The sequence below is a fragment of the Arvicanthis niloticus genome, chromosome 4 (genome assembly GCF_011762505.2).
Source record: "Arvicanthis niloticus isolate mArvNil1 chromosome 4, mArvNil1.pat.X, whole genome shotgun sequence".
Taxonomy (NCBI): Eukaryota; Metazoa; Chordata; class Mammalia; order Rodentia; family Muridae; genus Arvicanthis; species Arvicanthis niloticus.
In genome coordinates this window covers 6111042-6127564 of record NC_047661.1, presented here as the reverse complement: position 1 = coordinate 6127564, position 16523 = coordinate 6111042, and the positions used below count along the sequence as shown (strand labels likewise).

At 41.7% G+C, this 16523-nt stretch overlaps 1 protein-coding gene across 5 annotated transcripts in view; it reads left to right on the top strand.

The window, feature by feature from the left end:
* Pde7a (phosphodiesterase 7A) overlaps positions 1-16523 on the top strand; it is a 92116-nt gene that overhangs the window by 57812 nt on the left and 17781 nt on the right. For all 5 annotated transcript variants that reach the window (XM_076932167.1, XM_076932165.1, XM_076932168.1 and 2 more), the window contains exons 4-5: positions 12281-12432; positions 14406-14469. In XM_076932167.1, the coding sequence (XP_076788282.1) occupies positions 12281-12432; positions 14406-14469 (216 nt within the window). The remainder of the gene's footprint in view (positions 1-12280; positions 12433-14405; positions 14470-16523) is intronic.

The window sequence follows — 16523 nt, the reverse complement described above, 5'->3', positions numbered from 1 at the left end:
AGTGAGTTCCAGGACAGCCAGGGCTACACAGAGAAACCCTGTCTCGAAAAAAAAAAAAAAAAAATCTTAAACACTGAATGTACTGAATCTGGTAAGGTTTGGTAACATACATTAACGTTAAAAAATGGGTCCAAACTTGACAGACTATAGGAGACATCCTAAACAATTCAGGATATAAATGAGGTGGAGCAGTGAGCCTGGCATTGTGAGTCACCTTTCCCTGAGGGTCACGTGCTGACTTTTAGAAAGGGGATACAAAGATAGCAGAGCCACCCTCATCATTAGAGGAGCAGAAAGAGGGCTTTATAACCTAGTAAGTGTGCTTGGGTGAGGGACAAGGCACTGTTGATAAAACATCTGTGTTTAGGTGAAGCCCAAAGCACTTTGTAAATTAGAAATGAATCCTAACTCTGAACTATCTCAAGCACTGATTATATCCTGGTGGTTGCAGGCTGTAAAGATGATCCCGAAAACAGGTGCTAGAGAAAGAACAGTTGGGGCTTTCCAGTCTTGGCACAACCAGTAAGATTACACAGGGACACTGGGGCTTCCTTGAAGGGTCACTTCTTCCCATAGCCATAAAGGACTCAAAACTACTTATTATAGATAAGCCATCTTTTAAAATGCACATCAAGAAAGTTTAAGCTTTAAGCAGCGTAACATTGAAAGAGAAGCATGCTTAGATAGTTCATAATGTAACTGTGAAAACCAAAGTCAGAGAGAAAAATAGCAAAAACAGTGAGAGGCAGAGCACCCACCTGCGGAGGGGCGTTAGCAGCTTGCCAGTGAAGACACCTTTCATTTTCTTTTTGTGTCTGTTCTCTCCAACGGGAGCAGTAGCTATGGGGGAGCACTTGTTCCAGGACAGCCTCACTGTCTTCTGAGTCCTGAGGCTAGGGCAGCTGGGCAAAGCACAGGAACCAGGACACACTCACACTTGTTCTTAAGGCCACACTGTCTCCATGCCACCCATGTGGAAATAGGACACACTTACATGTGTTCTTAAGGCCAGCATGGTCTCTGTACTGCCTGTGTAGATACGAAAGAACAGTTACAACTGGATCACTCCTGAGTCAGACATCATCCCAAAGAGCTTGTCGGATTAAATCTGTATATTGGAAATGAGTACACTGGAAAACTGACATATTGTTCTATGTTTATGGTTGCTTTAAGCTGAAGAAAACCAATATAATTCATTACATTAATAAGAATAGGGGAGAAAAGTTATGGCTAATCAATACAAAGAATAAACTGTCGAGATCTACAAGAAAAGGTTTCTACAGGCCCAGGCTTCTCTACTCCCTCCTGAGTAGTGTGGCCAGTTTCTGCAGAAAGCAGCTTGCTGTTGAGTTACTGTAGGCACTTCACTGAGTACACTCAGTGAAGGTTGGAGGTATTCACTAAAAGGTCTTATGACTAACTGGCACGCCAGTTAGAATGTGTATGCTTTTCAGAAACTTTTTTTCTTTATAAAATTGCTTTGCTTGTTGTCATTTTTATGATCTAGAAGTTTCAGCAGCTTTAAAACTATCAGTCTTTGAAAGTTTTGAGGGAATCTGTTGTAAAATCCTCAGGCTGTTGGAGACATCTGTCTCTGATACATTGGTTTAGGGTTTTTTTTCTCTCTCTCATATGCTCCCAGAATTTTAGGAAACTTAGTAAAGGAGAGAGAGAATTTGGGAAATAAGATTCCTATAAAGGATGTCTGAAGTTTAGAATAAGGGACATAATGGTAAATTTTGATGGGGAAGTAGATAAGGATGATAAAATTGTTCAAAGTATTTCTAATGGAAGTTCTTCCATCATTAGAGGCCAGGAAGAAATACACATAATGTAAAAGTGACAGAAGCAAGACCAGATATGTGGTGGTCCTTGTAGGAGTCAAAGATTGTTAGATGGGATTAAAAGTGAAAAGCATAACCTTAGGCCTGCATGCATATTCCACAAAAGCTGACTCGCACAGGTTTCAGGGCTAGCCGACACTCTCCAGAGTCCCTCCTTGTAGAATGTCGCATCTCCTCGTACAAGGTAGAGATATCTGTGGAGGTTCATTCTGTGGAGGCAGAGTTGTTCTTACTTCTGCTCCTTCTGAAGGGCCCTTCTGCTTAGATCCTGCAGCAATATGCACATTCGCTTCTTAAAATCTTGGACTTGACCAAGGCACTTGCATGTAGATGCAGGGTAGGTTTGAACCTTCAGGGATACCCAAACTTTTTAAAAGACTGTTATATGTATGTTCTCTTACATCTCTAGTTTAAAATAATATTCCTTCTATAAGGACATAAAATTAACTGGATTATTTAAGTTCTGGATGTAGCTATGTTATATTCATTGCAGCTATGGTTTTCTCTGTGTGCAACTCCTCAACCCACTTTGCTATGCACCTTTTTGCTTTTGCCCTAAACTGTGTTAATTTCTCTACTGTAACACTATGACCAAAGCAACTCTTATAAGGACAACATTTAATTGGGGCTTACAGGTTAAGAGGTTCAGTTCCTTATTATCAAAGTGGGAGCATGGCAGCACCCAGGCAGGCACAGGGGAAGCTAAGAGTTCTACATCTTGTTCTGAATCAAACAGACTGGTTTCCAGGCAGGTTGAACAAAGGTCCTAAAGCCCACGCCCATAGTGACACACGTCCTCCAACAAGGCCACACCTCCAAATAGTGCCACTCCCTGGGCCAAGCACATTCAAACCACCACAGCCATTGCCCTTTTCTACTTAAATTAAGCCCTTTATTAAGTCCTGTGTATTTTTGTATTCTTAAGTAGCAGTAATGTTTATCTGCCTCTGTGAACCTTAATTAATCACTGTCTATAGTTTTGGTATTTATCATACTTCTTCTGTTAGGGTTTCTGTCTGTTGTGTTCTCTACTTAGCATCCAGGATCAGGTCTTCTCAACAAGAGCAGGTAAGATACAGGAATGCATCAGTAACAGGTTAGCTGCACAGTGTGAGATACAGGAACGCATCAGTAACAGGTTAGCTACACAGTGTGCTAGCCGAGCACGTAGCTGTGGCTGGCTGCGTGCTACTCTCTGTGCTGCACCTCCATCTGCTGAGTAGTTTTCAGGTGCTGCTGTTACTTTTTAACTTGTAGATTATATATATTTTTTCTCTATATTGAGGAAATGTTCTTACTAGGTTTTCCTAGGGATGAGACTTCCAGATGCACTAGTGCTGATAAGCTTTTCTTCTGTGTATAGCTCATTATAAACCCCGCTTGAGCTCACATACTGAAAGTTCTGTCAGGCAGTTTCAGCCAGATAACTACCAATTGGGGGTCATTTATAGGCTCCAAAGTTTTTGAAGGTTTTTATTGTTGTTTTTGTTTGGTTAATCTGATGAAAAGACTTTGGGAGTATAGTTTAGTGGTAGAGCATTTGTTTACTATGTGTCAAAAAGTATATTTTGATGTAGCTCAAAGGGACAGAAACAAACTCAAAGCAATCTGGCAAGAAAATGTCCTGTGGTAGAAAGTGTGTGCCATAACCCAGATTGGGAGAGCAAACACACCAGGGTGGGAGCCACTTTGTTTTTTGTTTTTTTCAGAGTTTTAAAGAAGAACCTCAGTGTTAATCTCCCCCACACCCAGGAGGGTTTCTTGTCTTAGCTGACCTTTTATTATAATCCTTATTCTCTGAGGCCTATAAATACACTTTTACTTAGTATCAGCGTGTTTTTACCTTGAAGAGACTTAGCTGGGTGTGACGGCTTATGTCCATGATCCAAGCACTCAGGAATAAAGGCCAGAGGATCACCATGCTAAGGCCAGCTGGGGTTACTGAGCAAGGCCTTGTATCAAAGATAAATAAATAAATCTTACTAAAGATGTAGGCTTGGGTGTAAAAGAGAAGAAAATCAGTTAAATGATATACACCTATAATCCTAGCAACCCAGGGGTAGAGGCAAGAAGTTCAGGGGATCAAGGCCACCTTCAGGTACATGCCGAACAAGGACATCCTGCGGTAGATGAGACTTTGTCTCAGACTCCCTCTGTCTCCAATAAAGGAAAGAAAATCACTTGAGCACACAAACTTACTAACTATAATAAATTATCAGCTGTACCAAACTAACAGATTCCCTTAAGTTAGAAAGTTCAACAGATAATTAACTCAGATGGGGCCGGAGAGATGGCTCAGTTAAGTGCACCACTGACTGATCTTCCAGAGGTCCTGAGTTCAGTTCCCCAGTAAACACATGGTGGCTCACAACCATCTGTAATGGGCACTGATGCCCTCTTTTGGTGTGTCTGAAGACAGCTATAATGTACATAAAAATAAATAAATAAATAAATTGTAAAAAAAATAATAATAATAACTAAGATGCAGGGGTGAAAATTAAAGTTGTTTCCCAGTTAGGGGACAATGCAGAAATGTGCATCAAGAACTCTAAACATCTTGTCCTGTCAGAGTTCACCACCAGAACTAAAAATATATGCAAAGAGATAATCAGATATTAAAGGTGTAAGTTCATGTAAAGGAATTTACATTTTTTCTTGTTCGTGATAATAATGTCCTAAATTATGGTACTACTGAGTCATTTAGAGATTTTAAAAATGTGATATAATGGAATTAGTCGTTTATATAAAGTCATAGGTTTCTATTCAGGTTGTGTATTTGTTAATTAAGTTACATTAAGCCATTTCTGCAGTTACTTATAAAGAACTGGGGGAATTTAGATTTGGAAACATTTTGAATTTTTTATTCATGGCCTCAGAGCAGAATGATTGTCATGATTGAGGTCCTCTGCCAAGACATGCTTCCCAGAGATGTGGGATCAGTGTGCAGGTGGGACCAGCCTGGCACCCTTGATGTAGGAGTCTGCTTCACTGATTGAAGTCTCTGGGTTTTAGGTTGGTCTTTTGAGATAGAAATGTCTCAGTAAAGCCTTCATTCTTCATGAGCTTTCCCTAAAATGTCAGAATGTCATTTATGTCAGAATGTAACTGTTTTCTCAGGTACCTTTCTCCAAACGTCTCTGAAGCAGTTTTTTTGTATTTTATAAACTTTATCTTTTGTCTTGTGGAGCTCAAAAGATGATATCTGTTGTGTATTTGCATAGTTTACAAGCTTTAAAAAAAAATGGCTTCTTTAAAATAAGAGCACCAGTGTGCATATTAGAGAAGAAGACAGCGAGTGCGTGCTCGGCCGTTGGGCGGCCTGGGGCCTGTGCTCTCTAACATGGATTCCTTGCTTGCTCCTTAGCATGCTCCTTCTGTGTTGTGACAGCCTCTGCTGCTCTAGGTGTTTTCCTGTTTCTGCTTCCAAAATACTCAGAGAGATAAGGAAGAGGAAAGCAAGCTCCTTTCTGCTTCCTTCCTTTGCATTTCAGTGAGCTAAAGCCTAAGTCCCAAATAACCCACAGAGCTTATGTTTTCTGTGTTCCGCTGGCCATTATAGCTGCTCTCCTGACTGGACATGATGTTAAGAATTCCATGTTGATTGTGTTTGTGTCTCAAGGAGACGTCTCAGTAAAGTGCTTGCTCTGTACCTTTAGAGCCTTAGCGCCCTCCTACAAAGGAAGGCATGAGAGAGCAAGCCTCAGGTCCCAGCACTAAGGCAGTGGAGACAGCAGGACCCTGAGCTTGCTGCTCAGCCATTCGAGTAAACTGATGATCTCTGGGTTCCACTCGAAGTTTGGAAGGCTGGAGTGTAATGGAAGTGTGTACCTCACATAGGTGATGCCCTATGTTCAATGCCATCACTACCAAAAATACAACAAGCAGAAAAGTGGAGAGCTATTGAGGATAACCTGTGGCCTACACACACACACACACACACACACACACACACACGCACGGGGACACACACACAAGTTGGAGGGTGCTGCACACATATATTAGCTAACCCTTTCTTTGCTTAAAATTCAGCCAGTTAAGAGTTTTATGTTGTACAACCAATTTTATCCCCGACTAGCTTATAAATAAATGAGACTCAGACTGTAGTTATTTTAATTGGCTTTGACACTTCCGGGCAGGGGGTTAGCTCCTAATCTAATTTTCGAACTTCTGGCCTGGCTACCTTCCCAGCAGTGTTCCCCAAGCACTTGCTGTTTCTCCTGGCCATGTGCTCTTGGTACATCTACCCTCATGGCATCTTCTCTTCCTCGTGCTCTTTTTCTGGGTTGGCATGGTTTTGGTAAGGGTGGAATGATACGGTTCCTGCCCCTGAGACAGGGCCAGCACGTCGGGGCCTCCATGAGTGTTGATGGTTGTTGGTGGTGTAGTTTTATTTGTATGATAATATACATATTTTCAGATTTCTCCCAGATATGGTCTCCCTGTTAATCGTAATAACTCCATAATAATAATAGTCTGCATGAGTCCTGGAGGTGAAGGTGTGGCTAATGTCTCAGGAAAACGCTAGGACCTTCAGGGCAGCTCTTAAGGCTATGGAAAAAAAACTCAAAAAACATGAATTTAAAAATATATAATTTATCAACCATGCAAAACATAAGTATGCAATATGAATTATATAAGTAGCTTCACGAATGGAAAGGAACAGAACAGCTGTGCGGTGAGTCGACTTGTCAAATACTAAGGGAAGAGAAAGAGATTTTCCAAGGACATCCCACTCAGCTAAGTTTTCTGTTTATGCTTACAAGGGCAGGCAGATTTCTGGGTTTAGGGTCAGCCTGGAACATAGCAAGGTTAGGCCCAGGCATGATAGAAATGGTAATTTCAGGGTAAGGTTCCACCCAGCTACTTGATTATCTGTGCTTAACAGAGACAGGCAGATCTCTGAATTTCTTTGCAATGTCAAAAAAAAAAAAAAAAAGTGTGCTTACCTTCTCAAGAAGCTGGGGTCATTTATGCTGATGCATAGGATAATCAAAGGGGAACCTGGAGTAGACGACTGGATTGATATGTGAAATTAAAGACTGGGCTTATGATCTGCAAGAGATGAGCTACCCAGGGAATATTTTAGAATAGCAAGAGACAACTGCTTGGAGAACTGTCTCAAGCAGAAAAATAGAAGAGCTGTCTGGAGATCTCCAGAGAAAGCAGATCATAGAGCAGTCTGGAAAGCTGTCTCGAGCAGAACGTAGGTGACCAGCTCGAACCCACGATTTGACGTCAAGTCATTTACTTTTCCGATGTCAAACACCCCTCCAAGCTGAGACTGGTCCTTGGTACTCTGTCGTCTCTTCGTGGTCTCTTCTGACTGCAAGCCTGGGAACCTGAGAACCCTGCCATTCTCCTGCCTAGCCATAGGCTGTCAGCATCTTTATTTACCTATCAGGGATAACTTGGAGCAAGGTTACAGTGTCACTTGGGTCTATGTGTGGATTTGCTCAACTTTGGGTGCCAGTATGTAGCATTACAACATATACCAGAAGGCCGCACCTCAGCAGTTACAGGGTCTTATGGCCGCACCTCAGCAGTTACAGGGTCTTATGGCCGCACCTCAGCAGTTACAGGGTCTTATGGCCGCACCTCAGCAGTTACAGGGTCTTATGGCCACACCTCAGCAGTTACAGGGTCTTATGGCCACACCTCAGCAGTTACAGGGTCTTATGGCCGCACCTCAGCAGTTACAGGGTCTTATGGCCGCACCTCAGCAGTTATAGGGTCTTATTGCAGCTCCCCAAGATGATCTTTATTAGCTGTCAACCAGATTCAGGCTTATTGCTGTTCTCTGGGCCCAGCCTTTTATGTTGTCTTCATTACTGCAGCTGACTATTGAAACATACTTCATAGATTTTCCCATAGTTCTCAGGTGCACTGGGTTGCAGTTGTTTCCTTTCATCATGGCACGGCCATATAAAGCTTAGGTTGTTTGCTTCATACTTAGGTGATATGAAAAACATCTGTGTCTATGAGCTGTCTAGGGTGGGTCAGGCTGGTTTGTTGTCTTGGATTAACTGACTTCCACATGTAGCACCTGTGTAAGGGCATCTGCTGTACCTGGAGTCTGTCGGTACCCTCTGCCTCTCAAGCAGTAGTGTTTGCCTGGCACTTCCCTGACTTGTGTGTTTGCTTTTGCTTTCCTCTTCAGTTTTCCACGGCCTTCCTGCTCACAAGCTACTCTGTTGTGGTGATTGATTGGTCTGCTAAAGTGTTTCTTGTCTTCTGTATTGGATTCTTACTCACATGAACATCTAGCCTGCACTTGTCGTTGTGCCATTATAGACCAAGGTCATTACTTTGTCTAAAGTTTCTCTTAAATTAGTTGATTCCCACATATTCCTTCTCTCCCAGCTGACTAATAGGGAGTTGAGTTCATGTGGTGGTGCACGCCTTTGATCCCAGATGTGGGAGGCAGAGCCAGATTAAGCTCTGTAAGTTCGAGACCAGCCTGGTTCCACAGAGAGAGCGTTACAGGACAGCCAGGGCTACACAGAGAAACCCTGTCTTGAAAAATAAAATGAACACTTTCAAAGAGCTTTGTATCTCTTATTTAATCATCAGATCATCAGAATGATCAATAATTCTGTGAACCAGAGTTATAAGAATTGCTTAAGGGGAAAGTACTGGTGATACGTTTCATTCTTATTAGAGTTGATCTAATTTGAGATTGTGAGTTGGTCACTTAGTTGACTATGTATACACTTAAAGTTTTATCAGACTGTTTTGAAATCTTGTAAATATACAGTTAGTTCTGAAGTACTTAACGTATACAATGGCTTTCAATATTAAATACGTACCATAAAAATGAAATCTAGTCTTAATAGTTAAAAGTATAAGGCTATGTTTTTAAAGTATTTAGTGTTTATAATTATCATTTGTACTATACATATAATTTATACTTTATAGTTGTATTTATTGAGTGCTTGCTTCTTTCCCCAAAACTGTACAGAGATGTTGCGTGTGTTGTCTCGTGTGCTCTCTGCATTCTGTCGTCAGAAGCCTGTTACAGATAAGGAGCGGAGGATCATTCAGAGACTTGAATCTGCTTTATGATAAGAAACTGGAGACAGCAGGGATTCCACCCCATCTTTACCCACTCTGCCATGCTGTCTTCGTTGTTGGCACAGGCAGCTAAATAACATGGCTCATGGCAGCCTAGAACAGTGCTTCTGTATCTGTCTGTACATGCTGAGACATGCTCAGACTAAAAGTTCCTCTTAAAAGAAACATGTCCCGTAGATGTGTGACAGCTACAATTTCTCCTTTTTACATGATTTTTAGATACCCTCCCCCCCCCCCTTTTTTTTAAAGAAAACTAGGAAGGAAAATAAAAATTAGAATACAGAAAATATTTAGAATTTTTTATTCAATCTTTGTCCATCATAGAATTAACTAAGCTAGAGCTAAAACCTTAAAGTACCTACTTATAACAATGCAGATCTGAGCAGTAATTTCCCATAGTAATTCTTTGTGTACAGAGGCCGTGATTGCAGAGTGCCCCCTTGTGGATCACTGCCGTGGGTTCTTGTCTCTTTCAGGAGCCAAGGGCTTTTCTATGAAAGGACCTTTCTGATCTAGTAGTTGCCCTGCTGTGTGTGGCTTGGGGAGCAGGAAAGTACTTGCAGGAAAGACAGGAGGCTACTGCTCAATCTCCAGCCCCTTTCTCTTCTTAGCCTGGAGCCTGTATTTCCTCTCTACTGTCCATGATGATGAGGGGAAAACAGTACATTTTTAACAGTCAGCTACTCTTCTCCACTCTCTTTTCTGGTCCAGAAGTATGGAGGAAGGATACCTGGACACGGTGCCCTTGCTCATGAGCTTTGGTGGTGCTGGTTAGTCTATGGCTATGCCATGGGGCATGGTACTCTCTGATAATAACATGAACTTTCATATGCCTTTGGCTTTTTAAGCTGTGTCAGAAAGTAACATTATGTGAAAACCAGAGCAAGCCTGGGAAGTTTGAGTAGTCCAAGCCTGATTAAAGCTGAGCTATAATAACACAAGTGTAATCTGTTGTATGTTGTGCTGTGAAATGAGTAATGACTCGCCTTGTGTCACAGAGTGAGCTCATCTGAGTATTGGTAATAGGGTTGGGTTTTTGTGTAATTTGGCCAGAGGGTGAGCTTTTTAGTAATTATCTAAATGAAGAGTACTGGCTTCTTTCAAATGCCTCCTCTTTCATATATTCCTAAATGCTATTATTCATTCAGCCTGATGTCCCCCTGTACAGTGGTATCAGGTTTAACAAGGTTGAAAGAAAGGCTGGGTGCAGCCTTCCAAGCTTAACCCTTACTTGTTGCCCTAGAAGAAGTCTCTATCAGAGTTTTCAGTGTAAGGACTTTGCTTCTGCAGAGACATAGTGTGTGTGTGTGTGTGTGTGTGTGTGTGTGTGTGTGTGTGTGTGTGTGTGTTTTAGAGAGAGAGAGAGAGAGAGAGAGAGAGAGAGAGAGAGAGAGAGAGAGAGAGAGAGAGAGAGAGAGACAGTGGGCAGAGGGTGGTGAGGTGTGAAGAAAATACACATTTCCAACAGTGTCACAGCAATGGATGCTTTATTAATGATTTATAGTTTCCGAGCCCTTTATTAGATTGTATTTTGAAAGCTCTCCCAGGACAATTCTGAAAACTAATTTACTCATAAAAATCTTATTGTCCAGCAAGGCCTATGTATCAGATACTAGTGACACAAGCTTTTTCACTTGCCCTGTGTCTGAGGAGTAAAGGAGTCAGGCTGTATAGAAGGATTTACACACAAAGCTTACCATTACAGGAATCTATGAGAAAAATAGGAGTTAGAAAAAGTTGAGTAGCTACCACCTTCTATGCACATGAACAGTCGCTGTCACACACACTAAAAAGTTTATAGTCTTCCTGCTTCCTCCTGAAGGAGACTGGAACAAACACAGAGACCCACAGCCAGGCGGTGTGCAGAGTGAGGGGCCTTAGAACACTGTCTGGAAAGGAAAAATGACAATTGAAAGACACACACCTAAGCACAGGTCTGTGGAAGTGTCCACACATATTACTATGTAACTTCAGACAGAGAGGGGCAGTTTCTTACAGTAACACACAGATGCTATTGATTGCTGATGGTCATGGTCTGACTGTGGTGCTGAAGAAGTGCCGAGAGAGAGAGAGAGAGAGAGAGAGAGAGAGAGAGAGAGAGAGAGAGAGAGAGAGAGAGAGAGAGAGAGGCAGAGAGAGGCAGAGAGAGGCAGAGAGAGGCAGAGAGAGAGACAGAGACAGGCAGGCTGGCCGAAAGGTGAAAAAGAAAGTAGAGGAATTGAAAAGTTCAACCAGCAAGACCCAGGTACAGAGACAAGTGCTGCCCAGGAGGGCGTGCAGAAGGTTTTTAGGCAGAGGCCTGAAGCTGGGAAATGGACTTGGGAAATGTCAAGTAGTGGAAGGAATGGACTGTAGAGCTGAGGTGCAGAGCTAAACAACCAGAATCTTTTGTGTCCTTTGATGCTTAAAAAAACTGGATTGTTCTGAGAGTAGAGGGAAAAAATGATTCTTAGACTCACTGAAGGATACACTGTTTTCAGAGAAAAGCCACAGTGCCCAGAGGTTTCCTCTTTAGACAATTTTATATTTATATCCTGTAGGACCCTTCAGATAGATAGATAGATAGATAGATAGATAGATAGCTAGATAGATAGATAGATAGATAAAATTATCTTTAAAATACTTTAAAACTATCTCATTAGGACTTAAGATACGTTACTATAGTTGTTAATATCATCTGTGTGACTGGGATTTGGCTGTTCAGTCACTTGAAACTGGAATTTGTAATGTGTGCGTGTGGTGTGTGTTTGTGTGAGTTGCTTCTGGTTTTTAAATAGTATGTTGAAGCAACCGAATAAGAAGTAATAGTTAATGGAAATTAAACTTTAAAACTGAGTCTAAGTCCAGATGCTCTCATAACTTTCTAACGCTGTCAGAACTCACTCTTACTCTTTTTTTAATTCTTTAGTTCAAAATAGAAATAAACTACCTCCCCATAGAAAGAACTGTTCATAGAAATTAATGAATTTTCAAAATACTTGTATGTGGGACTGGAGAAATGCCTTAGCAGTTAAAAGCACTGGCTGCCCTTCCAGAAGACCTGGGTTTGATTCCCAGCATTCAGGTGACGACTCACAGCCATCTTGAACTCCAGTTGTAGGAAACCCAGCCCTCTTCTAGCCCTCCCATCCCTGCACACACCAGGTGCACATGCGCACGTGCAAACAAAGCACCGCACCGGTACAAGGAAAATGAAGGGAAAGTGCTTGTGTAACACCTCCCATACTTGCGTGGAACTGGGGGTGTTACAGCGGCAGTCTACTCGGTTCTTTAACACCTTATGTACTTGCATGGAACTGGGGGTGTTACAGAGACGGTCTGCTCCGTTCTTGCCAGTGTTTTTATGGTCACTCCCTTTCTTTCAGCTCAATCTGAAATTGAAGCATCAGTCTCCGCCAGGAACATCAGAAGGTTACTAAGTTTCCAGCGGTATCTCAGATCCTCACAATTTTTTCGAGGTGCCACAGTTTGTAGTTCTCTAAACATTTTAGATGAGGATTACAATGGACAAGCCAAGGTTTGTACAACTTCTTCAAAAAGATTTGAGTTGCTTGATAAGTTCCCTGGGGCCACCTCCAAAAAACTGATTTAGATGCCCTTTTTCTGTCTGAATTAAGCCATTTTTCAGATCTTAGGGCTGGTTTTTTTTTTTTTTTTTTCTTCTAAGTAGGTATAACAGAGCAAGGAAAACTGAGATGAAGTAGTGCATGCATTTGCTTTCTTAATTTTCTATATTAATTACTTAATATAGCATTAAGAAATGAGTGGATCAGCAGAACTGTCAACTTTTAGCTGGCACAGAGTTGGATGCTGGGAAAAATATGAGCCATGACCTGATCTGATGCTTCATGACATGATCTGATAAGGACATCACTATGGATGCATTTACCAGATAGTTCCATATAAACAGCTGGGGGGGGTGGATCCCTCTTTTAGTCAGAATATAGTCATAAAGGCTTAGCTACATCTTGACTGAAGTGGTATTTGTAAGGATTATTTACTTCATTCTTACAGATTTTACAGAAAATGTCTTAAGTAAGATTGAAGTAAAATGGGTTTGGTGTTGATCAAATGGGATTTTTATATAATCTTGAATTTTAATCTGTCTGAAAGTATTTGTTCCTTAAATTTTATAGGCCAGATATCTAAAGTTATGTGGATTGGCTCCAGGGTGTCTTCTTTGAAGTTACATTACAATATAAAGAAAAGAATCTTCCCCTGCTTGGTAGATAAGTCCGTAGGAACTGTTGATCTGCTGTTGCAGTTAGAATCTTAACCTGGCTGTTATTGCTGGCTTTGGTTCTGTGGTTTCAACCTCCACAAGTACCACACTGTTATTACTGGTGGTGTTTAATTCTTCATTGTATACCACAGCAAACTTAGGGATACAAAATAAAAGCTTTTATTTTAAAGGCCCACACAATGTGGACTTTGGATTTATTTGTTTGCCTAAAATACATTTATCCTAAGAGCTAATTGATTGATTTTACTGATAGTTTTGAATGATATTTAAAGATCATCACTAAATACCCCATAATTCAGGGGTCTCATTTATGAAAAAGAAAGAAAGAAAGAAAGAAAGAAAGAAAGAAAGAAAGAAAGAAAGAAAGAAAGAAAGAAGAGAGAGAGAGAGAGAAAGAGAAAGGAAGAAAGGAAGGAAGGTAGGTAGACAGACATGGTTAGCAAGCCAAGTATGTATGCCTTTAATCCCAACACTCAGGGGGTAGAGGGAAACAGATCTCTGAGTTCGAGGACAGCCAGAGCTATGTAGAAAGACCCTGTCTCAAAATAACAAAACAAACAAACAACCTTGAGCAGCAAATACTTGAATTACAGTTTGGTGTGAGTTTACTGTGGTCTCCAAGTCCCTGAAGTTGGACTCTTCAGTTACCATGACAGCTTTCTGCTACAGCTGAGCAAGTTAGTTATTGCCTGCTTCCCAGGTGTCGGTGAGGATTGAGCACCTCGCCCACTCACCAGTTATCCATTAGAACTCCCTGCCGGATTTTTAAAATCTGGTTTAAGAATATGTAGCATATGGGCTCTATGATGGTGAATTATTTCAGAATTCCCCTGAGTTTGTAGACCATAGGAACAGGTTGACAGACTGACCTGACCTCTATATGATTAACTAAAAAACAAAAGAATTTGTTCTCAAATGGAATTTGTTTCTGTAGAGGATGTTTGAGCCGGTGGCAAAAGTCATAACTAAAAGGAGACTGGGAGCAAAGTGTGGCAGCTCACTCCAATCCTCCAGTTCTCGGGAGGCTGAAGCAGGAGAACTGCCATGAGTTATAGACTAGCCTGGGCTGCACAGTAGAGCCCTGTCTACAGACCTAGAAAATAAAGTGAGCGAAGGTGAATCATCCTCGGTGTTTCTCAAAACCAATCAGCCACTTCTCGTTTCCGTGAACTTTGCTATGGACTATCTGCAGAAAGTGGGTGTTGCTGAGATTAAATTACAGTAGAAATGTTTGGTTTTCATTTCAGTGTATGCTGGAAAAAGTTGGAAATTGGAATTTTGATATCTTTCTGTTTGATAGACTAACAAATGGTAAGTGAAGCATTTGACATACTCGAGTTTCTGTGGTCATTAGCCTCCTGTGTTGACGCTTTAGTGTGCTCTGTCCTCGCTGTCATTCACATGGGCTGTGAACCCAGTGCCAGCATTTTGTCCTTGTTAGTCACTTTTCAAAAAGACAACAGAAATCATTTCACAATTTTTGTCTTGACAGTAACCAAGTCACGACTGGACCAGTTGGCAGTTACTACTGCCGGTTTTAATCACTCCGCCTGAATCTCATTGCAGTCTTTGTTTGTGACTGTATACAGTGGCATCTTCTGACACAGTTTTCCATGTAGAACCCTACATCCCAAAGGCATGCTCCACCAGTTGCTCTCTTTCTTGAGTGTGCTGGCCCCCGGCCTTTTTTCTTGCCTGCTGCAGAGGGTTAGCTTGTTTGCACAGCCTCCCTCTGGCACTGCCTCCCCTGCTGGAGAAGAGCATGTCATTGTCAGACTCTGTGGACAGTTCAGAGGGCTTTGGAGAAATTTCACACAGGTTGTTCTAATCTCCCCTGCCCCAGCTTAGCACTTTATGTGGGGCTGGTATTGCTTTTTGTTTGGTTGGGTTTTGGTTTGTTTTTTTGTTTTGTTGGGTTTTTTGTTTTTTGTTTTTTGTTTTTTTTTTTTTTTAGAATAACTTATTTGGCAAATTCTTGGTGATACTTAGCCGTCTTTGCCCCTTTGTTAAAGTAGGTTTTTAATAGAATTACACTAAGAATTCAGTTTTTCTGTTGATAGGGAGAGAATAATGTGTCCCCTGCTTGTCTTTGAAGTTACCTGCTTTTCTTTTCTTCTAGAATGTGTTTATTATAGAGGTGTGTGTATGCACACGCCCACAGCACACATTGAAAGCCAGAGGATAGCGTGCTGATTCGGGTTCTCTTTCCTATGGATTACAGGGTTCCAGCTCAGTTTGTTGAGCTTGTGGGTACAAGTACCTTTACCCAGTGAACTCTGTCACCTTCCCTGAGCGCTGCTGTGGTTGTTTGGGTGTCACTGTCATTTCCTCTAAGCAGTAGGAACAGAGAGAAGGGCTTTATGTGCCCTGCCTATCTCGGCACTGCTGACAGGAAGTAGATGAGAATGACGGGCATGGTGGTGAGGACCTGGAGGTTTGCCGGTGTCCACAGCACCCCCAGGCATCACTGCCTGTTTGTCTTCCTGCCTCCTAGCTGGCTGCCCTAATGGAAAGGCAGCCTTCCTTGGGGGAAGTTGTTCTTTTTCTTTTTTAAATACAAGGAGGGAATTATTAGATGCCCCACCTCCTACAGGATTTGTGAAATTTTTCTTTCCTAACTCAACACAAACATGACTTCAGTTATTATCACAAGATAAATATAGATAAAGCAACACCAGCCATAACACTTTTAAAGGCTAGCCTTACATAAAGTGATAGCTTATAGCCTATTCTTAGGCTGCTAGGATGCCTGCCATTCCTTCACATAGTTGGGCTTTTCTAAATTTGATTTTTAGAAAGTACACAACCTGCTAGTCAGGGTCTTAGGATGAAAGCTAGTGAGCTCAACTGTGTTCTGTGTCAGCCATGGTTGCTTTCCTGAGACCACTCCGTTTGAACTGGCTTTATGGAGAAGGTGGCTCAATTACTTGGTGACAGATAAAAACCACCTATTGTTAGCTACCCACCTTTGCTTTTATAGGAAGCTAACCATAGCCCCTGGAAACCACAGAAATTCTCTACTTGAAGAAATGTAACGGAACAAATGGACAGGAAAAAACTGTTCTTCAAGTTGTGTTACGTAGGTGGGATGGTTTCCTTTTTGAAGATGGGTCTACATGGTCTGTGTTCACCATTTCCAAGTTCATAGTTGCCCCTTTGTGCGTATTGACTCAGTGGTGTTTCATGTTTCTTACTCTGGTACTCTCTTGGTGGTATAGGGGAGAAGATAGGCAGGAGGGGCAGACCTCAGTGGTTTGCCCCAGAACAGGTAAACCTCATCAGGAGGAAAGCAGTTGCTGACATTCCTCTTACAGGGGTGTGAGCAAGTGGTTTGCCTGTTGCTCCTGACAGCCTCTGGTTCACTG